A 23155-nucleotide genomic window follows, 5' to 3' on the forward strand; every position below is an offset into this window, starting at 1 on the left:
GGAAAGGAATTGGTATATTCCTAACAGCAGTGCTTCTCATCTACAAAAGCTTTGAATGACCAGCTATAAATTGTGATATATCAGCTGCCATAAATGTTACCTCAAGGTAAATGACTATGAAATCATAAAGGCTTTCCGAGTCATTAGAGTTTATCCAAAAACTGGGATATTTGACTTTAAATATACTGAAGTTTCTCTGGAACCTGAATAGCCAAATCTATCCTTTTGATGCTTCCGCAAGAAAAACTAGGAATGGTCGAGATGAATATATTAGGAGGAGGAAGTAGCGGGAAGCTCATGCACTTATGCAAGGAATAAGAACTGCAGGGGCGCCGACTTATAAAAAATATTGGGGGGGCCCATACTGGGGTCCTGCCCCGGGAAATTTTATAAGATCCGCTCCCGGCCCGTTGCTGCTGCTGCCGCCCGCCTCGTGGCCCCCTTGCCAGCTGAGGGAGGGAGAGAGACCGAGAAGGAGAGAGATGCGTGGTGGGCAAGGCAAGTGCCCGCCGCGCCTCGCCTCCCACCGCCCCTCGTGCCGGCCGCCCCCTCCCCTCCCTTCCCCGCGCGCGCGCGCTCGCTCACCCTCCTCACCCCAGCTCTTGGCCGTTCGCCCCAGGAACTCGCCGCTGTTGGGGTTGTAGATGAACCTCCGCCACTCGGCCATAGACTGGCTGAAGGGCTTCTCCTCCTCCTTGGCCATAGCGCGAGAGAGAGAGAGGCTGGAAAGAGAGAGGGAGCTCGGCGGTTCGCGGGTGGCGGTTTTTCCCCTGCCGAAACAACAGCGGCTCCTCAGAACCGCTAAGTAACTCTCCCTCAGGCGCCCGGCGGGAGAGCAGAAGAGAGGAAAAGGAAAGAGGGGCTGGGCCAGTCGCACGCACCGAGCAAAACTACTCGCGCCGCCTCTTTTACTACCGTAATAATTATTTGTTTTAACTCATTACTGAATGTATTTTAAAAGGTAACTATCATCAAACAAGGAAAATAAAAAATACCAACATAATTTTGTGATTTTACAAAGCATAATATAACTACCGTATTTTTCGCTCTATAACACGCACCTGACCATAACTCGCACATCGTTTTTAGAGGAGGAAAACAAGGGAAAAAAACATTCTGAATGAAACAGTGGATGTATCATTTTTGTGCTTCATGCTGTGGCCACAGACATGTGATCTGATGGTGAATTTGGGGTGACCCAATGCAAAAATCCTGAGGATCCATGTGGATCCATGTTTTGTAACCACGTTTTTGCACCATTGCAGCCCCAGGCAACAGTGGGTGCGTGATTTTGGGGGGGCAGGCTGTAGCCATGGACATGCTATGTGCTCTGATGGTGAATTTGGGCTGACCCAATGCAAAGATCCTGAGGATCCATGTGGATCCATGTTTTGTAACCACGTTTTTGCACCATTGCAGCCCCAGGCAACAGTGGGTGCGTGATTTTTGGGGGGCAGGCTGTAGCCATGGACATGCTATGTGATCTGATGGTGAATTTGGGCTGACCCAATGCAAAGATCCTGAGGATCCATGTGGATCCATGCTTTTTAACCACATTTTAAGTGGGGAGGGAAGGAAAAACACAGAAGGGACACGGAGCAGGAGAGGGGTGTGCAGAGAAGCAGCTGGCTAAGAATGCAGGAGAGGGGTATAACAGGAGGAGGGAGGAAAGGAAGGCAAAGGTTTTCCCTCACCTACCCACCCAAGTCAGCCAGCTCGCTCTCTCTCTCTCTCTCTCTCTCTCTCCCTCCTGCACGGAGCACAGAGACACACGCTGCTTTCCCTCTGCCTGGAGGGGAGGGGCTTTCCCTGCTCTTTGTTCCGTTTGAGCAAACACAGCAAGGAAACAGAGCAGGGTGGGCAGTAAGACCCTGAGGCAGAATGCCGGAAAAATACGGTAATAATTTTCTTAAATTATTGGGGGGGCAGAGCCCCCCCAAACGAATTTTTGAGGGGGCTCGGGCCCCCTCAGGCCCCATGGAGTCGGCGCCTATGAAGAACTGGGTGAAGTTGTCTGAACGTATGAGAAAATGTGCAACCCAGATTCTTTCTTCCACTACTTCAACCTAGGCTTTGGGTCTCTTTTCCCCTCCCCATTGATCAGCATATATTTTCTTGTAGCCCCACATACTTATCTAATATCTATCATCTTTTTATTTTATGAAGGCTGCAATCTTAAACCTACACTTTCTTGTGAGTGAGCTTCATTGAACACAGATGGCTTACTTCTGAGTAAACGGCCTTGGTCCTGTATACCTGAAGGAGCATCTCCACCCCCATCGTTCTGCCCGGACACTGAGATCCAGCACCGAGGGCCTTCTGGCGGTTCCCTCATCGCGAGAAGTGAGGTTACTGGGAACCAGACAGAGGGCCTTCTCAGTAGTGGCGCCCGCCCTGTGGAACGCTGTCCCATGAGATGTGAAGGACATAAGCAGCTAACTTCTTTTTAAAAGACATCTGAAGGCAGCCCTGTTTAGGGAAGTTTTTAATATTTAATGCTGTATTGTTTTTAACACTTGATTGGGAGCCACCCAGAGTGGCTGGGGAAACTCAGCCAGATGGGTGGGGCATAAATAATAAATTATTATTATTCATAGGATTGAGCTGGAAGATACTTTTTTGCCCATTCTTCACCTCATCTGTCTGTCTCTTCAACCCAAGCTTCCTCCGTAGCTGAATGTATCTGATGAAATCAGTCCATCGGCTAGCTTGTGTACATATACGAATGTGAAACAACACAATCAATGACCTTTAATCTGTATGCTAGTACAGTATGTATTGTGTTTTGCTAACAAAAGGTAGGCATAGGCACACGGTAGAAGTGCCAGTAATCAGGAAGGAGAAAAAGATTGTAAGTAATCAAAGATGAAACGGCAAGGCCATGAACGGTGTAAACAGTACTTAGAGGGAATGAATGTTGCTGTCTTAAATTGGTATTTAAAATGTGTGCCTTGGAAGAAGATGAAACAACTTTTCTGTGGTTTTTCCTATATTAATATATGATAGAATTTTCTCTCAGCATTCTGCGGCAAAGAAGAAGCATCTGACACACAAAGTTGCCATTAAAATGGCATTAAGAATGCTTGCAGTGTGTGAGAGAGGAGGGGTGGATTTCAGGGAAACAACATCTGCAGTCATTAAATGGTGCATCATCCTTCACCCATATAAGACAATGAGCATTTAAAGTTCAGTATTTAAAAAAATTGTAATGCTGACTTTACTTATTCAATAGACGACAAATAGAAAAGCCACTTTTTGGTCAAACTTTAAAAATGATCTATGTGGCATGTCTTTTTTACGTATTATGTGAAGAGTCAGGGCTATGATATCTAATATACGAGTAGCAGTATTTCATGTGTGGCTTCTGGAACACATAGAGTTTGTTGCCATATGTTCCAGTTTTTAGAGCTGTTTTACATAGCATAATTCATAAGTTATCCTAATACTGTACAGCATAAGCAGTAAATTATTTGAATTAGTCACTGTACAATCCTACAGATGAATTCGAATGAGGACCTCACCGGAATGAATGTATGCTTCTAATACTGTGCTAAAGTTGCCACCTCTCAAATCATGCATATTTTTAGGTCAACCCAGCTTATTATATTATTCCTAGACTATATTTCTAGGAAAGATCAACCCATCTCACTATAAAATAAAACTGCTGAAGTTTTCTGCCTTTTAACACAATTTGAAGTTGATGTTTCTGTTGTGGAAAACCCAGAAAATTCAGAAACAAAACAAAAAGTTGTTGGCATCTGTCGTTGTGGTTGCACATTGCATGTGTTCGAAACAGTGTATGGTACTGCCAAGCTGTGTGCTCATGTGATGAAAATCCTGTTATAATGCATAAAAAGAAAAAGATTAAAAAGTGGGAATGCACTCTATTGCACAGGAAATTCTCAGCAGGCCTAATGCCTTAGCTTCATCCTAAATTTGAGGTAGAACATAAGATTAAAATAGTTTTAACTGCTCAGTGTCCTTCAGCTTGCTTGACAGGCAAAGTCAACTCAGATTCCCAAGCAGCCAAGCTCTGGGAAATTCTGGGCTCACTGTGCAATGTTTTAACAGCAGGAATCTCAATAAAATCAATATTAGCCATTTATCCGATCTCTAGAAAATCCTCTTAAAACATGCCCCATATTGTTTCACCCATCAGTTTTATACACAATTCTTCCATTTGCTTAATCGCCAAAGTCACTGGAGTGTCTCAAGCAGGTTTGTTTTCCATCAACCCAAACTTTTAATTTTCTTTCAAGACAATAACAATAATCATGTCATTGCCTTTGGACATGATGTCTAAAGCTGAGCCTGCTTTTAAAATTAATCTCATTATTCTATGTCAGAGCTCTACACTTTTTGTTATCAGTCGCGGAAATAGCCTCCCATACAAAGCAAAATATTTTTATTTGTCATTGGCTGTATTAGCTATAGTTAGCAATTGTGGTACTATATTAATGGTGATGCTTATGTTGTGCGAGATAAATAGTTGAGAGATTTGGAGGATCTGAGCTTAAGCAAATGCTGTTTAGTACTCTCACAGAGATTAAAAGTTACCTCAGTGCTGTGGCCTGGGGGGAAAAAAGAACCAGAGCCAGCAGTCAATGATGATACCTTGTGAAGTAAAATGAGGAGACATAGCTCAGTGGCTATGCATGATATAGATTCCAGATTTAGTTAGTGGTAGCATCAGGGCAAGATGTTGGGGCAGAAATCCAGGGTGTCTCTCAGCAGAATGAGCACGAGGGCTCCTAAGCACATTAGGAACTGGATTATCCTATTCTGAAATAGATAAAGTAATGCAGTTTACTTTCTAAACAGTCCTCTCCCTGTAAGACCATCACTCATAGTTTAAAGCCGTGTCTGTCAACCTGGTGTCTATCATAGGTTTTGGAATGCAACTCCTATCCACCATGTAAAATGCTTGAAGGACACAAAGCTGGGAAAGTCTGGTCTGAAATCACCTAATGGCATGACTTGGTTAATTTACCAGGATATCAGCTACAAGGCCTGAGGTGGCAGGGATGGAAAGGAGCTCCATCCGAGACCTTAGAGAGGCTTCCAGGGCTAGACTAGATGGATTAAGGATCCGACTCAGTATTCAACACCTTCATAGGTGTGAGAGGCTTCTGCTATGACAAGCACAAGGGGCAGAAGGATTTGGTACCACAAGGCAGCAATGGATGCATGGGGACTGATACGTCCTCACTGTGCAAGTGCCTCTGATATTCATGGCCCGCAATGATAGCAAGTTAGCCAGCAGGTGCAGACCTATAGTACACCAACCTAGCAGGCCCCATCCGTCTGCTTCTGCCTTTGCGATGCCCACAAATAAAGTTCTGGGCCTGTCCACCATCCTAGCAATGGCAGCCTCTTTCTTCCAAGGGCACCATCTCACTGACCCCACAACCATGTGAAGCCAAAAATGGCCTCTTAGTTCAAATGAATAGCTAGGCATGCTGCAACACACCCAGTATAATGCCAAGAATGGGTGGGGAGAGAATGGGATGCTATCAGCTGATCAGCAGTTCCAATTTATCGGAACTGCTCATAAGGTGTTGTTTGAGTCATTTCTAGGCTACCCCAGTTGAAAAGCAGCCCCATGAATGGGACACAGGTGGACTCCTTTGTTTGCAATTTCACCACAATCATCCTGTTTCACACTACATTTGTTGTTGTTGTTGATTTGTCCCAGACCTCTAGTTTGGTAATCCAGTGTTGAGTTTAAAGCAGAAGATTCATGTGTATATACCTTTTTTGGAAAGTTTTATTTTCCTGTAAACTTTGCTATAAAGCGAGCATCTGTTAAAATTACAAAATGAGGTTGTTCAAAGGAAGGAAGAAAAAACACACCATTGCTTTTAAATGCAAGCATTATGCCTTATATTTTCATTTATGAAACACATTGCCTCATATAAATACTGTCAAAATGAAGGGACGGACAAGTCTAGCAGTTGGGTTGCTTTCCCTTAAAAAAAAGCAAACAACAACAATCCTGGGCCTGGTTTGTTTAATATTTAGATGGAAGATGATTTCAGTGTTGTTGCGTGATTTCTTTGTGGTTCCAAGCAAGCACATTTGAAACAAAAAACCCTTCCTTTTACCTACAGCATGATGGATGTTTAGAGTTTTTCTTACATGTGGCAGACTATTATTAGAATGGTTTGTTCTTAGTTTTTGATTGTTATCAGAACATTTTGTAGCAATATGTTAATTATCTTGTACGCTGCTCCAAGCTCTTGTTTGGGAGGAAGCAAGGATAGTATAGAAACTGAAGGGATGAATGAATACTGGAGCTGAATTCGCATGGCTAGAATAACTTCTTCTCTTGTAAACACTGGAACAGTTCAAAAATGTCTGCAGTCAAGGATGACTGTTCAGTTCACTTGTCTACTGAGATTTTCACTGTCCTGAGGTCCATTACGGTAGATAAATAGATGCATTATGGTTAGTATTGGCCTCAAAGCTGGCCAAAATAATACCTCTCTGGGGCTCTAATCCTAAATAAACAAAGTAGGAAGTAAGTTCCATTGATCACAATGGGACCAATTTCCAAGTAAAACTGCTTATTGGAAACAAACATTGCACAACTTGATTTAAATTCCCAAAGAGCAAAAGCACCAGAATTTTAGCCATCTTCAGCTAAAAACTCACAACTCAAACTTCCTCTAGCTGTCTCCCGATCCTCTGGCAACAACATATAAAATACTAGAGCCATTAGATCACATTCTTGTTCTTTAGACCTTGATCACCTGAGAAGCCATAGCAATAAGCCCTTTCATGCTCATAACCATACAATATGGACTGAGAAATTAAAGGCCTATTAGGTCAAGATCAGCCCTTTGAACTGAGTCTGGAAAATAGGACAAAATCAGCACATATATTTTTTTTATTTATTTAAAAATATATACAGTGGTACCTCGGGTTACATACGCTTCAGGTTACAGACTCTTGCTAACCCAGAAATAATACCTCAGGTTAAGAACTTTGCTTCAGGATGAGAACAGAAATTGTGCTCTGGCGGTGTGGCAGCAGGAAGAGGCCCCATTAGCTAAAGTGGTGCTTCAGGTTAAGATGTTTCAGGTTAAGAACGGATCTCCGGAATGAATTAAGTATTTAATCCGAGGTACCACTGTACAGTACTTGAATATATATATGGTTGACTTTTGACTTTTGTACATGGTTGTGGATTTTCTCATATATTCATAACCATGCACAAAAGTCAAAATACTAAAATAGATTAACACTACCTCAACTTTCTAAACATCTTGGGGGGTTTGTCTAAATAAGAATGTTTTAGTAGGCACCGAAAAGAACTCTGTGAAGGTGCTGCTTGAGCTCAATAGGCAGGGACTTCCAAAGTGTGGGTGCTGCCACACGAAACACATGTGGAATGGGTATTATGTGGCACCTATAGTAGCGCCAATTCTGCTGATAGAGGGAAGATACTTCTTTTCGCTGACCAAAACAATGAAAGGTTCCAAGTCTCCAGAAATGAATTCACTGGAATTAAGCATGTGTATTATGCACACCTTGCAAGTTTAATTTTTTTGGGGGGGATGCACGCAATGTATTATAATCACAGTGTTTGTGTGTTGTGTTTACAGAGTTCAAGACACCTCAAGTATTACGGCCATTGGTATATAAGGAATACCTATGGCCTTTTGACAAAACATCAGCATCCTCAGTGGGGAGCAGTTATTAACTGCACTTTGCTTGGTTTTTTTAACCAAAATTTTGAGCATTGGTAGGTTGCTGTGGGTAGAGGCAATCTGTGGCAAGTGCCACTGTCATTCATCAGTCTAGTACCCTGTTCAATTATGTTGTTGCTGTTGTTGTTTTTAAAAACTCTTATACCAAACAAAGAACTCTATAGTTCACGTTCTCCTATCTAATGTATATAGGCACCAGAAAAGAAATTTTCAGTACCCCCCTTCCAATTGTGAGTATCTCATAAATTGAAATAAAGGATGTCATAACACTTTAGATAAGATTGCTTCCTGGAATCTGAACAAGATAAATAGTCATTGTTTATCAAAGGCACTGAAATTCACAGACTTCTGTTTGTAGCTCTGGAGGATATGACTCCAAGCTTTTAAGCAAGTATGGCTTATGGGCCTAAGGACAAGATTCTTGGATTCAAAGGTCAGGGTTCAATTTTAGAACTGCCCGTATGAAGGCAGAATTGGTGACTAATTTTCCTACGCTACTAGGCAACTGTGGTTGGGTTTTTTAAAAAACTGCAATAAAGTTCATTCTAGAAGTTCATCAAAAGTGGTATAGTGCATCTTGCCATAAAGCCAGCAATATTGGGTTATAGAGGAAAGCATAAAAGAATCTTTTCAGGGCAAATCTTTATCAAAAACCATGCACATTACATTTGTCAAAATCATCACAGTGTGTGACCTTTTGGAACAGCTCATATTTTATTTTATTTTTTATTTCTGACAGATGTAGAGTCTTTTTAATGGAACACCAAGCAATGCTGAATATACTTTTGCATCTTAGAAAAAGACTATGTTCAAAGATAGCTAGACAATACACTTTCCAATACAAGATGAAAATTCCTCTCTGGATAGGTTGAATTTCACTATATGCTACCTTTACTTGTTTTTTTAATAAATAAAACCAAGGATTATGAGGAATGGTTAAAGGAGCTGGGTATGTTTAGCCATCTATGATAGCCATCTTCAAATATCTCAAGGGCTGTCATATGGAAGATGGAGCAAGCTTGTTTTCTCCTGCTCCAGAGGGTAAGACGAATGAATGGATTCATGTTACAAGAAAGGAGATTCCAACTAAACACTGGGGGGGGGGGGCTTTCTGAAAGTAAGAGCTGTTTGACAGTGGAATGGTCCCCCTCGGGAGGTTGTGGACTCTTCTTCCTTGAAGGTTTTTAAGCAGAGGTTGGATGGCCATCTGTCATCAATGCTTTAGCTGAGATACCTGCATTACAGGGAGTTGGAGCAGATGACTTTTGGGATCCCTTCCAACTCTGCAATTCTACGCCAGGGGTGTCAAACTCAAATTCATCGAGGGCCGCATCAGCAGTTTGGTCACCCTCAAAGGGCCGGTTGTATCTGTAGGACAAGTGGAGGTTTCCTGAATGCATGTAAAGTGGAGGTTTCCTGAATGCATGTAAAGTGGAGGTTTCCTGTGTAGAACGGCTGGCACCGCTAGAGGGCAGACGTTCTCTGGCTTGTAGGCTGCCGCGCATGCGCTGAAGAGGCGGCTTTCTTGTGTCACAAAAAAAGGGAGAATAAAAGGTGAAGCCCGGCGGCCACACGGGCCACATGACGAGGTCTGGCGGGCCGGATTCGGCCCGCGGACCTTGTGTTTGAAACCCATGATTTAAACCATCTGAGTGATTTGCTTATCACCTTGTTTTTGTGAGAACAAACAATCCTATTCATTTATTTCTGAATAATTCTACTCAAATCGTCAACTGAAGGCATTCAGAGCAGCGCAGCAGTGGGTGACTTAGTGAAGCACATACTACAAGCATCATGGCAACAGGCTAATGCCACAAGCCAGATGCTTCTCTTAGTTACAAATGTATAGCTGAAAGCAGAATATGACCCTGCGTGTCAGCTGAAAGCTGCTGTGAAAGCATTTTTTTTATTTCACACAGTTGCTATTCCTGTTAATAATTTGGTTACTCGTAGCAGTTGAAACTGCACCATGTAGACTGACAGCCAAAGCGAAGGTCTGGTCATCTTCCAGGTATGCTATAAAGTCTATTTCATTTTCTGGCTTTTAATGATAGATTGGATCCAGGAATATGAGAGTCCAGGACTCGCTCTGTGAAAAATAACTGTGGTATAAATTATTTAATATCCAAATGGACTCGCTTATATTTCGTGCTTTACATTCTGAAAAATGCTTGGAACGGGTAACAAACACTGTACCAGTTGTACAGCTTTCTATAATTGTTTTCAAATTATTGTTTCAAATTATTTAGAAACAATAAAAATATTGGTAAAATATATTCCTGATCCATATAAATATGCTTTTTTTAACCCCCCCCCCAAAAAAAATCCAAGTCAGAAGAGCACTGAAAATATTTTATTTATTAACCACATTTCATGAAATTATTATGAAATGTGGAAAATTATTAACCACATTTCATAAAAACAGAAAATCTTAAAGCACTTTACCAAATATAAAAACATAAACATGTTGAAGCAGTTCAGGAGCAGAAAGTGTTTTTTTATTTTAAAATTGATTTTTTTCAGTACACTTCACCACATTTTGTTACAGGGAAAACACCAGAAAATATTTTGCTTTTGCAAATGTCAAGACCAAAAGAAATGTATCTGAAAATGTTAATTGTTTATCTTCGTGTCAGCAGTTTTTAATCATCTCATCTCGGCATCCAGAAAACAGTTTTCCTAGCTACCATTTCAAATGTCACTCTGCTATAACTGGTATGAGAGTATTCAGTGGTAAAGGGCACCACACAGGCCACTTTTCAAAGTGGAATGATCATTGCTCAACTGCATATGTTAATTCATGTAAATATATGCAAACATCAAATGTTTTCATTCTCTGCAGTTAAGGGTGTGGTAGGAATAAAATAATAAATATGGGCACTTGGCTGGAAACCTAGTCAGATCAATTTAAAACCAATGAGATGACATTCTGAATTTTACATAAATCACTACTAGTGCTGCCAGCGCATCTTAATTTTGGCCAACGCTTACCAGGGCTTTGTACTAAATCTTGCTTTTAGTGCCAGCAGGATGGGTAACCTTCCAGAAGGACTACATTTCCCGTTATCTCTGATCACGGGCCAAGCTAGCTGAAGCCGATGAGAGTTAGGAGTCCAACAACATCTGGAGGACTATGGGTAAGCCATCCTGCCATACAGAATGCTTTCCTCTATACAACTTCTGAGTAAGCATGCATAGCCTTGTGCTGCATGCCTGTGACTCAAAACACCTATGAAGAAGTGTGGAATTTGATTTACAGAATGCAGTAGAGAGTTGAGCTGTTGTGAAATAAGAGGCATCTGTTCTTTGGGACAGATAAACAGCTGTGTACATAAAGCATTAGCCAGTGTCTTCTAACAGATAAACTGTTCGCCTTCAGCATTGGTCATATTCAAATCTAGCTCAGCCATAGGTTCTCCAGAATCTATGATATGTAAAGAAATTATGTTATTATCTCATTTAGTAGTCAGAACTGCTGAAAATCAGAACTTTGCTAGCCTCCCGCTATAACGCCACATCTAATTTCTGTTGATTATCATTACCCTTAGACCTTCCTATTTTATTAATGCCCCCTTATGATATTTAAGGGCCAGCTATAATCTGCTCACTTAAGCGTCAGATTTGGGGGCTAGCCAACTATCTAGCATGCAGTATTTGACTCAGGCTCCCCTAGGTGACCTTGGGCAAGATATTAGCTTTCAGATTTAGTTGTGTTTGCTGAATGGGACGTTGGCTTCCTGGATATACCAGGAGAGAGCTTCTGCTGTTGCACGGTTTGAGCTACTAAATGTATAGTAGCTTCAGGCTCCCTCGCTGACAGATGCTGGTGTTAGGAAGTTGGTGATCGGTATCTCTAAGTTAGCATCCCTATGGCTGTTTTTGGCTATTGGACCCTGGACAGTATGAATTTTTAGTGATCAGATTTATTAGCCTGCACTCTTCCTAGTTAAAATTAATGTACGGTGAAATTCACACCAGCACAAAAGGCAATTTCAGACACTTAATTAAGCCCTACTTAAGCCTTATTTAGATAACAGAGATGATGATACATTTCCTTTTGATTGACTCGATTTTTCTAGCATCTGAACTCAAGTGGTCTTCCTAAAAGGAAATGGTTACTCAAGGTGACTAAAGGCTTCACTAGCTGGGTCATGAGTCACACCCGGTCCAATCCATATCTAGAAGAACAAGGCAATAAGGCTCTCCAAATCCCAGTCGATGATGATGCACGATCAAGGCATCAGCGAGTCTTTGAGATTTGGAGGGAATCCAAGGAGAGCTGCTTTCTGCAAGCAAAGAGGTTGGGTTTCCCCCCCTTGCAGAAACAATTATTGACTTTACCTGTAGTGCTGAGCTTTTCTCGTCTCCCAAAACTAGCACTGCCAAGATACCCTTGGAACTTAAGTTTCATTAAAAAAAATGAATTCCCTCAACCCATTTTTTCCCCCTCCCGACATCATTTCCATTTTCCTTTCTGACCTCTTGCACTAGCAAATTCTACAGTAAATATTATTAGTATTAACTCAGTGGTAGGGCACAAGCTTGCATGTAGAAACTCTTGGGTTCAAGATTACCTAAAAAAGGTTAACCTAACATCCACTTATTTGTTGGATGGTAGCAGGTCAGTTTTCCAACCCTTTCAGTCCAATTTTTAAAATATTTAATACATTTATTACATTTATATATGCCACTTTTTCTTTCAGGGAGGTCAACGTGGTGTACATGGTTCTCCCCTCATTTTATCCTCACCCACAACCCTGTGAGATAGGCTAGGATGAGAGACACTGACTGGTTGAACGGAGATTCAAGCCCTAATCTCCCGGGTCCTAGACCAACACTAACTGTTACGCCATACTAGTTTTATTGTTTTAGGCATTGGCCATACAAATTGTCAGAAAGCTCTCATAAATTTATGTAACTGTGGGCCAATTAACTTGTGGTATGTTTAAATAATTTTATACATAGCTTCCAATAAAAGAAAAGTATAAGCCATTTACAACCAAGGGAAAAAAGGCAATGATAAAATCACATAAAATGTATTTAAAATAGGTTTAACAGTACAGTATCACACCACTCATGCAGCTCAAGGGCCTGTGAAAATATAAAAGCACTTTGGCCTGGCACCAAAAAGATGACAAAGTTGGCAGCAGGAGGGCCTTCCTAGGAGACTATTCCATAAATCTTACAATTACGGGGAAATGCATCTTTTAAATACTTTAAACTATATTTGGACTATTGAAACATGTTAACAATTTACAGCTCCATCCTATGTCATATAACCCATTGCGTTCAATGAGGCTTGTTGTTGTTTAGTCGTGTCCGACTCTTCGTGACCCCGTGGACCAGAGCACGCCAGGCACTCCTGTCTTCCACTGCCTCCTGCAGTTTGGTCAAACTCATGCTGGTAACCTCGAAAACACTATCCAACCATCTCATCCTCTGCCGTCCCCTTCTCCTTGTGCCCTCCATCTTTCCCAACATCAGGGTCTTCTCCAGGGAGTCTTCTCTTCTCATGAGGTGGCCAAAGTATTGGAGCCTCACCTTCAGGATCTGTCCTTCCAGTGTGCACTCAGGACTGATTTCCTTAAGAATAGATATGTTTGATCTTCTTGCAGTCCATGGGACTCTCAAAGAGTCTCCTCCAGCACCATAATTCAAACGATAATTCAATGTGGCTTATTAGCAAGTAAATGAGTGTGTAGGATTGCAAGCTTAATGAACATTGTACTGTGCAAGAAATTGGTTATATAGAAGCACCTTTAGGCAAATTAGGATGGTGAGTAGCCGTGATATCACTAGCACTGTGCTTTGCAGCACACCAAGCACCCTGCAGGCAAAAACAGGGTTGGGGGGATAATTGGTTTATAAAAGCGAGAGAATGGGCTGGATATTTGAGCTTGAGTGCAAAAGATCTGGGACAATAACAACCCCTCAGGGAGTGTAACTTCTTCAGCACTGAAGTCCACACTGGGATTTATTTATTCTTTAAAGTATTTATCACATCTGTATCCCGCCTTTCCTTCAAGGGGCTCAAGGAAGCGCATTTTGAGGTTGATTAGGTTGTGAGATAGCAAATTGCTCAATATTCATAGGGTTTTTGAGGCCCAGTTTAACATGCCTAACCATCTGTCCACTACTACACTACCTCAAGGGCCATAGACAAATGCCAAATTTTAGTAAAAAAAACCCCCAAAACTTTTATATAGTTTTAATGCAATACAATAAGTTAGCATCGTAACCATCTACACAACTCATATTCAGAGTAAACTGTGGAGTAAATTATTATATTGATGCCTGGGTGTAGCAATATAATCAAAAAAATGTTGCAAAGTACCACCATGCTGGTTGTAGTTATATAATTTTAGTCCCTGCTCTATCTTATGCCACACTCTTTGCTTCCCCACCTTTAGATGGTAATATCAAGTCAGTTCACTTTCTTCACAAGGTGGCAAGCATATTAGGGAGCCCCTGCTCATTCTGCAAACGAGGCCTGAACACCTGCCCCCAGGTTCTGTCCTGCCATCACCAATGGCCAGATTTGCTCTGGAGCAGTTCAGATGCAAAGTAAATAAGATTGTGCAGCCAGCCAGCCCATTTCGGTTTTTATTCACCACAACCAAGAGGTAAGAGAGGCTTGCAATGTGTTCGATTATGAAGTCTTATATCTACATGATGGCGCTAATAATGGAGAAAAGGGTTTATTTTCCCTTATTACTTACTACAGTGTGTCATTGCAAAGCCAGCATTGGCCTGAAAAGACCTGCACAGCCGTTTGCAGTGTTTCCAGATTCAATGTTTTTCAGCCCTCCGTGCAAGCACAATCCTAAACGAACTGCTCGATTCTCAACAGCTATCCGGAGCCTAGTCGCTTCTAGGACACTGTCTGGGGGCCAGCGCTTGCAACCACTCCTCTCCCTACCCCCGGTTGTTGTTGTTTTTTTTGCTCTTTCTCTCCGGCAGGAGGCTTTGATGCATGGACACAAAGCAAGTTTGCTCAGTGACCTGTAGGGTGAGGGAAAAATCCTTGCCAGCTCTGCAAATGACCCAGCACTAATCCTCGAGGTTTCCTGTGCACTCAGCAACCTTCCTAATTTCCGTTATGCAGCCTGACATTTTTTGGGTACGCAGGCTGGAGCGCTGCCCAGCAGAGGCAAAGTTTTTATTTTAAAAAAGCAATTACATATACAGTATGTGCAATATTAAATTGCACATTTGGCGAGTAACGAAGCAGGTAGCAGAATCTCGAAGAGGGGCGCCCGCGGGTTGAAAAAAGGTCCGCCAAGCCACGAAGCGCAGGGACCGAAAACTTCCTAATTGGCGCGCTGGTCCCATTCCAGGCTCCTGGGCGATGGCGGGAGAGGAGCAAAAACAAAAGGCGACGCAGCCGCCTCCTCAGCTAAGCCGCTTTTCCCAGCAGGTGGCTTCGTCGCAAAACGCCTCCAGACAATGGGGGCAAGAGCAGCGTTCCCTGGCGTCGCCCGCCTTGGCTTGCCTCGGCTTTTTGTTTTGCACAGGCATTTCTCACGTTCGCCGGAGAGAGTCCTCTCGCCCGGCTCATAATAAAAGCGCGAGGCTTTCTCACGGTCGTGTCGGAACGTTACCTCGGGTCTCTCTTTCTCTCTCCCTACCATCTCGCCTAAAATCCCCATTCTGTGTGTGTGCAGACCAGACACGCCCGGCCCCTGGTCCTGACTGAGGGGTAAAGTGCCCACAACAAACCCTCGGCTTCCTCTGCGCACCTCTCTCTGGCTGAAGCAGCAGCAGCAGCTCAACCTTTCGCTCCGGGGTAGCTGTGGGCGGTTGCCTGGCCCGGGCAAAGGGCTGAGCTGAGCTGGAGCCGGTTGCTTCCCATTGGCCGTGCGGCCGGCAGGGAGAGCCGGGGAGGAGGGGGGAAGAAGAGGAGGAGGAGGAGAGGAGGAGGAGGTGAAGCTGCCAGCAGCAGCAGCAGCAGCAGCAGCCAAGCGCAAGTGAAGGCATACACATACACACACACATACGCGAGCGCGCGCGCACACACACATACAGGCGCACACAGGAACGCCGCGCGAGCGAGGCAGAGGCTACTGTGGTATTGTTATCCTCGTGTGTGCAAGCGGAGGGGGTTGTTGCTGCTGCTGCCGCCGCCGCCGCTACTGGCTGCTGGCCGGCGGGGAGACGAAGCGAGGCAAGAAAGTGAAGGAGGCGAAGGACTCGCGGCGAGTATGCAGCAGCGGCAGAGCCGGCGTCGGAGCGGCGCTGCCAGGGCGCACTTGGCGACGCGCTGAGGAGGAGGAGGAGGGAGGGAGGCTGCCTCAAGCCGGCCGGCGAGAAGGACAAGCAGGCAGCCGCCGCCGCAGGAGCGAAGAAGACGGGCTATGTGCCCGGGGAAAGCCCGCGGGAAACGCTAACGCCGCCAGCCCCCCCCCCCGGCAGCGCCCCTCACGAAGAGACTCCTTCGGCCACTGCCTTTTGTGCGAGTCACCCATCGCCGACACCCCGGACGCGGCAGCCGGACCGGGAGCTCCGTCGCCCCTTCCTCCCAGGCGAGTGCCGCGGATCCTCCGCCGCCCCCTGCCGCCCTTCCCGCCTTGGCCCGCGCCGCCGCCGGGCCCCCATCCGCGGACTTTTCGCCCCGCTGTGTACGCCTCCCCCCGCCACCGCTTCGCCTCCATGTGCCGGATAGCGGGAGCGCCGCCGCGGATCCTGCCGCCGCTGCTGTTGATGGTGCTGGCGGCCCTGCAGCAGGTAAAGAGCCGAGCGAGGGGAAGGAAGGAAGACAGACAGACAGACAGACAGACAGACAGACAGACAGAGGAGAGCCGCAGCAGCGGGGCTGGGGGCTCTTTGTTCCCGCCGAAGGGCGGTGGCGGGGCTGGCGAGAGGATGCCGGGGCCGCGGGCGAAGCAGCCCGGGCTCCCCGCGCTGCCCCGGAGGCGAAGCTGGGCCTGCTTGGAACAGGGTTGCGAAGCTGGGGCGGGGAGGGGGCTTGGGGGAAAGCGACCCCCTTGATCCCGGAAGGTGTTGGGGGACGAAGACGGGGTGTAGCGAAGGGGGACGGGAGAGGAGTTGCAGAGGGGAGGCTGGAGCTTCCTCGGGAACGCGAGTTAGGGACTCGTATTTCCCACGGCGGAAAGGAGCAGGTGCTCGCTTCGGCGTTAGTAAGAAGACTAATAGTGGAGAGATGCATCTGCCTGCGTAGGGAAGAAAGACCGGGGTGCAGAAGCGTTATGGCGGAAAGTTAGGACCCAGTGACCCCCCCCCCCACCCCTTGCACTGGCGTTGGATCTGATGGGTGGGGTCAAACAAAAGTCGGCCTGCGGGTCGAGAAGGAGGAGACCGATGATTGTAAATAAAGGCACCGCGGGGCGTGCGGATGGGGAGTTGAAGTGGGGAGCGGGGATCCCTCCGACCTGGGGACGAGCAGAAGTGGGGCAGGGACTTGGGGCCATCTCTTCCTTGGGGAGGGAGCGTGGGAAAGGAGTGGATCCCACCCACCTCTTCCCTTGGGATGGGAGCAAGGGCTTCTTTGCTCCTTGCTGGCAAGGCGGAGATGCGCACGCTCCTTCTGGAAGAGCAGATTTCCCCGAGGATGGAAGTCACCCTGGATAAACAGAGTGGGGGCTGGTCTCTGTGTTGAGACACCTGCTTCGCAAATCGAAGGCTGGGGTGGGATTTATTTCCCATGGCAGGGGCCACCAGACCACCCTCTCTCCCTGTGGTCCTCTTCAACCCGCGAGCGCGCTCTTTCTACTTTGCCTTCCGGATGCCAGATTGCCAGCCCACTCGGGTCTCGCAGTTACACAACCACGAAGTGCAAACTCCATAGATCTCATTGAATTGATGAGTTACTTTTTAAAAAAAAACACGACACATCCCCCCTCCTTGTATGCAATCGGGAAGGTTAAAGGGAGCATATGTAACACACCGCAGGGCCTGTTTGTGAATCGCGTGGGATTTTAATCTGTGTTTAGTAGTAATTGTGACCCCAGAATCAGGGCGCCGGTCGGCTATTTCGGATTAACCGGCACAGAGTCTTAAGGCAACGGTGTGCACTTCACTTTTGCCCCTGTTTAACGAATCCGGCGAGAGCTGCTACCTGAGCAGCCACCCTGGTCAGGGACCCCGGGGTTAGTGGAGCCAAGCGTGTCCGGAACGCCGCCCTCCGTGGCCTCGGGTCCGGTACAGAGGAGCGTGCGGAGCCGCTGCCTCGCCCCTCTGCTCGGCTCCCTAATCCCTTCCCGGGAAGAATTTAATCAGCCTCCGCCTCCGCCCGGCAGCCTCGCTCGCCTCCTCCCCCGCTGGCGTCCTGCTGTGTTTTTTTTACCCCTGCTGCAACAGCTAACGGGAATTTCCATTGAGGCGAACTCTTTCTCCTTGCTTAATAAAGCTTTGCCACCTCCCTCGCCCAACAGGGGGCGCTGCGGGAAGGCCACGCGAAGGCAAGTGGGAGGCATGTCCACGCACCCCAATAGTTGAGACTGAGGTTCTGGCCAATATTTGTAGGGATTGAAAGAGCCGCCATCCTTGGAGATCTGCCCAAAGTTGACAGGGTCTGTGCCACTGTGATGCTTGCTGGCAAGGGGTGAGTCGCCTTTCACCCAAGTCAGGAATTAATATTTCAGAGATCGGATTCGGTCCTTTGCTGAGTAAAGAGTGAGCTGACTTGGACAAGAGAAGGCTGTATGCTTTTATGAGGCGAGAGGTTTGCAAGCCTTGGCGAAGGCTTAAGACTGGTTTGTTTACACTTTTGCAAAGTAGGGATCTGCCTGGAGAGCATTGCTGGTGTTTCTGCATTTGGTGGACACTGGTCACCTGGAACGCATAGGATGGCTATGGGGGTTAGGCTGTGTACCATTTTGTTGGGAGACAGATAAGAATCTGCCTTATACTGTCCACACTGACTGGCAGCAGCTCTGCAGGGTTTCATACAGGACCTTGCTAGCCCTACCTAAAGTTGCTGGGGATTGAACCTGAGAGTTTCTGCATGCAAATCAGATTCTCTACCAGCAAGCTGGATGTCTTGCCTGATAATTTGTGATTCTGCACCAGGAGTGGGCAGTAGTCCATCAATGCCGAAAGTGCTAAATTAGGGTGGGCCCAGGTCTCCAGAGTAAGGATTTGATTTGTCTGGGCAGGAATTGGTGGGTTAATTACTTGGATTTTCCTGGGGTGTTTTTGTGCATCTGAAGGTAGAGGAGCATTGCCATGGCTTGTTCAGTGAATATCAACTGTGTAAGGAATGTATCTGGGATGTGGGACAGCTTGTATAGATAGATACCAGCATTAGGGCTGTCTCTCATGAAGCAGATACCACTTGACATATGCTGATGAAAATTCAATTAAGTGATTATCCTGCATTTTGGGGCTTATCCTGTTGGAATAGGGTGTGTGCTCTTTGCATGGCCACCGGACTCCCCTGGTTTTGCTGCAACAGACTAACATGGCTACGCCTCTGGAAATAGTTTTTGAAAGGTTCTCTGGAGTAATGGATGAACTGTATTTGATACTGTATTTGATGTGCATTTGAAATGGAACTGTGTAGGTTGAGAGGGTTTTTTTTGGGGGGGGGTGAGGGGTGTCCTGGGATTTTCCTAAAGTGAGTTCCAATAAGACAGGGAACAGAGGATGGATGCTGGCACTTCGGTCAGCGAAACTCGTCTTCTTCCTAGTGCAAAGGGCAAGCAGGAGTAAATCTCCGGGACAGATGGTGCAGCTCATTGCCTCTTAATGGCATTTGTGGCTGGAGCATATCGTCGGGAACGGGCAAGGGACTCTGGGGAAAGGGGTATTTGTGTAGCGGGCTGTGTGAGTGGGCTGGCTTTCAGCAGTGGGTGATATCCGGTTTAAATCCTGCAGGGGTTGAGTGATCTGGGTACAGGGAGGCAGCTGCAGTAGCTGCAGCAGCAGTCACTGTCCATGGTGCAGAGCTCAGATTACTCTCTGGCTGTGAACTGAATCCCTGCTTCTGAAACGTAGTAAACACAGACTTGGCATGTTGCAAAGCTCCCTTCCCTTGCCCTTTATTTCAAATTACTGCTTTTTATTTTTTTGCTTTCTCCTGTGCAGCCAATACTCTCTTTCTGTAGCTCTGATGGCTGCATCAGGCAGTTGAGGTGCTGAAACATTGATCCTAAACAGCTGGGGGGATTTTTCACTGGTTTAATAGGAGGTTAGTTTGCCCTGATGGGAAAGTGTCAATGTTGCACCTTCTGTGTCTTTCCTTCAAACTCTGCCTCCCCTTTGGGGAGGACTGTTTTAACTTTTTAGATAGGTTTATTGTTTTCAGGGTCTGTTTATAGCCGGAGTCTGGGTTGCTTTTCTACAATTTTTTAAGGTAGAGTCCACTCCCCCCCATGACACAATTTCTTTGTCAGGCTCATTCTCTCTTTTTAGGATGCCTCCAAAAATTTTTTTTTATCTCCAGATGTTATTTGGTAAACTTTAAAACTTGAGTTCTCTGCTAAACTCTTATTTCACCGTGTGGTTTCCCCCCTATAAGTACTGTTTTTAAATTAAAGCGATCTATGAATTATGGACAGGAACTGTCTTTATTGCTTTTGTGTATCAGAGAGTTCCAGTGGCATGTCATGGTTGGAAAATCCAATTTCCTCCTTGTTTGGGTACACATTAAATCAGGTTAGGACTCTCTTTTTAACAGGGTGTAACAACACTGAAAGTTAGGTATGAAATCAGTTTTCTAAACCTGTGTCTGGAAAGTGGCCTTTGATTTTTAACTATTGCTTGGCTTTTTTTTTGCTTTCTCTTGCAAGTCAGAAATTATTTAAAACTTTTACATTGCGTACATTGCTAGTGCAAGAGAATTTCAGTTATAAGAAAATAATATTGTTTCAGGACCTATACCTTGGCTAGGTTTTATTTAAATTGTTTTATATTGCTTTCAGCCTTTGTCAGATATTTCCTTGAGGATTTTTTTAATGAATTCATCACTCATCATTTGCACAGCAGAGCAAACAGCTTGTTCAGTATAGGTTCAGTCAATGTTTGGAATAATGCAGCATTTAGGAACATACTGGTAAACTGATGATTAAACACTCACTTCATTGATGATTTACTTTAGGTAAAATCTGTGGTTGTTACGCAAAAGCTTGGCACTCTGAAGGAAAAGGGGAAAGTTTGAAAGGTGTGTGTGTGCGTGCGTGTGTGTGTGTGACACAAACACGCATACTTTAACATCAGAAACCATAAGTGCTTCTGAACTGGGAAAAGAGGAAGTCTGTGTGGGAAAACTGGAGGCAAAACATCACAAAGGACTTCGAATGACCTCCAGAGGCAATAGTTCTTAGGAAAAGCTTCAATTAAATTTTCAATCCTAATTTTTAATTCTAGTTTCTTTCAATGTATAGTTTCTGAGTATGGCTAAGATATTGGTCCGAATAGTTAATATGAGTATTGAAAATTGATTATGGGAAATGGATTTTAGTTGTGTTAAAACTGACTAGTAGCAAAGCAGATGCACATTCAGGTCCTAGTGATTGGCACCAAAACGTACGCGATTCTCCTTTATTATTAATTAATTAATAATTAATTTATTAATTATTAATTATTATTAGTTTATGAGTGCTACTACCATTTTTGTTGCCTTTACCCCAGTTTTTGAAGTTGTGTGCAGATTCATTATCTTTCCAGCTTCTTAAATAGGAGGGCTATGGAGGTCTAGGGGCCAAACTAGACATTTATAAGAGACATGGAGAAGCACTCTGTAGCTTTTTCCTTTTAATGTAATATTAACATGGTGTGACATGGCATTATCATGTGGTGCATCTTCCTGTCTCTGCCAGCCAATGATGTGAAACTAGGGTGGGGAGGTGCATGGTGCAATGGCATCCCATCCCATGTTTTTTGGGATACGGAACTACATAGGTAGGTTAGTCCTAATTAATAAGAATAAGTGGCAAAGCACTTCAGTAAGTTAATATAAAGAATCTTGAGTCTACTTATGATTCTTCTGCCTCTACAAATCATGTTTTCTCAGTGGAAACTTCTAGACTATGATGCTATATCCCAGATATCTGGAATTACTTTTGAAATGTGGGTTTTTTAAATATTAAATTAGAATTTGTCAATATTTTAGCTTTCTTTCCCAGGGTTATGTTTCACATTTTTGCAAAACATTGCAGAAGTTTATTATGAGTAATTTTAATTTCTGATTACTGGAAAATGATCAGTATTTTGAAATTCTAGTTTCTTTTGTATCAATATCAGTGACGTCATTCAAATCTGTGACAAACCCAAAAAGTACAATTTTTATTGATATTTCTTTTATTATTATGAATATTTCTAGACTGCTTAAACATTAAAAAAATCTCAAAGCGGTATACAAAATAATAAAAGGCATGCAATGCCACCAACCAAAATAAAACAGTATAAAATACAGTTCAAACTTCAAATAGCTTTTCTTCTATCGATGATCTCACCATCATTTTCTGGGGAAATACTGAACTGTTGTTTTGACAGATGGGTGGAAGAAGCCATTCTTTTTAAGGAAATGTTTTATATACATATTAACCTAGCAGATGCATTTCAAATATGTTTCTGAAACAAGACAGAAACTGACTTTGGGAGCAATACAATTATTTGACAAAATGCACATTGCATACCTGTTTTATCTGGTTTAAAGTCAAGATGATGTGCCTTTAAATGTTGAATACATTAACATTTTAGGAGACATTTTCATTATACTAAATATCAGTGTTTCAAATAAATCTTTAAGGCACATTTATAATAAGATATTTTCAATCTATTGACATTATTTTAAAAGTCTTCTCCCCATTCTATTTCACATTCTGATTCGCTATCATGCAAGACTCAGTAATTCCTATTAAGTTTTAGGTGGCAGCAGAATGATAATTTGAACCACAGTGTTTGTTTTTCAGAATGTCTTGCTGAAGCATCAACTGGGAGGATTGTTTATTTTGTTCTCCGATTTGTTTGGAAATATTTACCACACTTTTTAAAAAGAACTTCATTTTTGAAACAGTTTTTAGTTAAAACCAACCCTGGCTGAAAATAAAATAATAAAAAATAAAGTACAACTAAAGAATAAAGCAGTATAAAAACTGTATAGAAGATAAAATATACAGATTTCCTTTTCTCCGCTAAGATGAACTTATTGCATCCTGTGAGCAAATAATTTTATCCAAGTTTGTATAAGCAGTTTTTCCCCTGTTGGTGCCTGCAGTTTTTATCTCCCTCCAGTGTACGAGTCAATATCTACTCAACTTTTTTTTCTAGCTGGTGAGTTGGAACCCATTATTGGGCATGTTCAGCTACCCTGTGAGTAGAATAGGAAACTCCCAGTAACGTCAGCAGAAGCCAAGTCTTGTGGAATAAGATGGCTAGAGAAAGAAGCTCAAACTCACCCAACAATCTAATAATAGAAAGGGTAAAAACATTCAGATTCTTTTTGCTACAGACACCAATTGTGTAGACTATAAAATTGAGAA

At 44.0% G+C, this 23155-nt stretch overlaps 1 protein-coding gene across 3 annotated transcripts in view; it reads left to right on the plus strand.

The window, feature by feature from the left end:
• Positions 1-15606: 15606 nt before the first annotated feature.
• Positions 15607-23155, plus strand: part of CDH2 (cadherin 2) — a 123354-nt gene continuing 115805 nt past the window's right edge. Inside the window, exon 1 of one of the 3 annotated variants that reach the window (XM_083747683.1) lies at positions 15607-16436. In XM_083747683.1, coding sequence (XP_083603809.1) covers positions 16362-16436 — 75 coding nt within the window. In that variant the 5' untranslated portion in view covers positions 15607-16361. Of the gene's footprint in view, positions 16437-17590; positions 18274-23155 lie in introns of those variants that run through there. The other 2 variants (XR_014566481.1, XM_083747684.1) reach the window with 2 other exon arrangements.

The sequence above is a fragment of the Podarcis gaigeae genome (genome assembly GCF_964106915.1).
Source record: "Podarcis gaigeae genome assembly, chromosome: 7".
Classification (NCBI taxonomy): Eukaryota; Metazoa; Chordata; class Lepidosauria; order Squamata; family Lacertidae; genus Podarcis; species Podarcis gaigeae.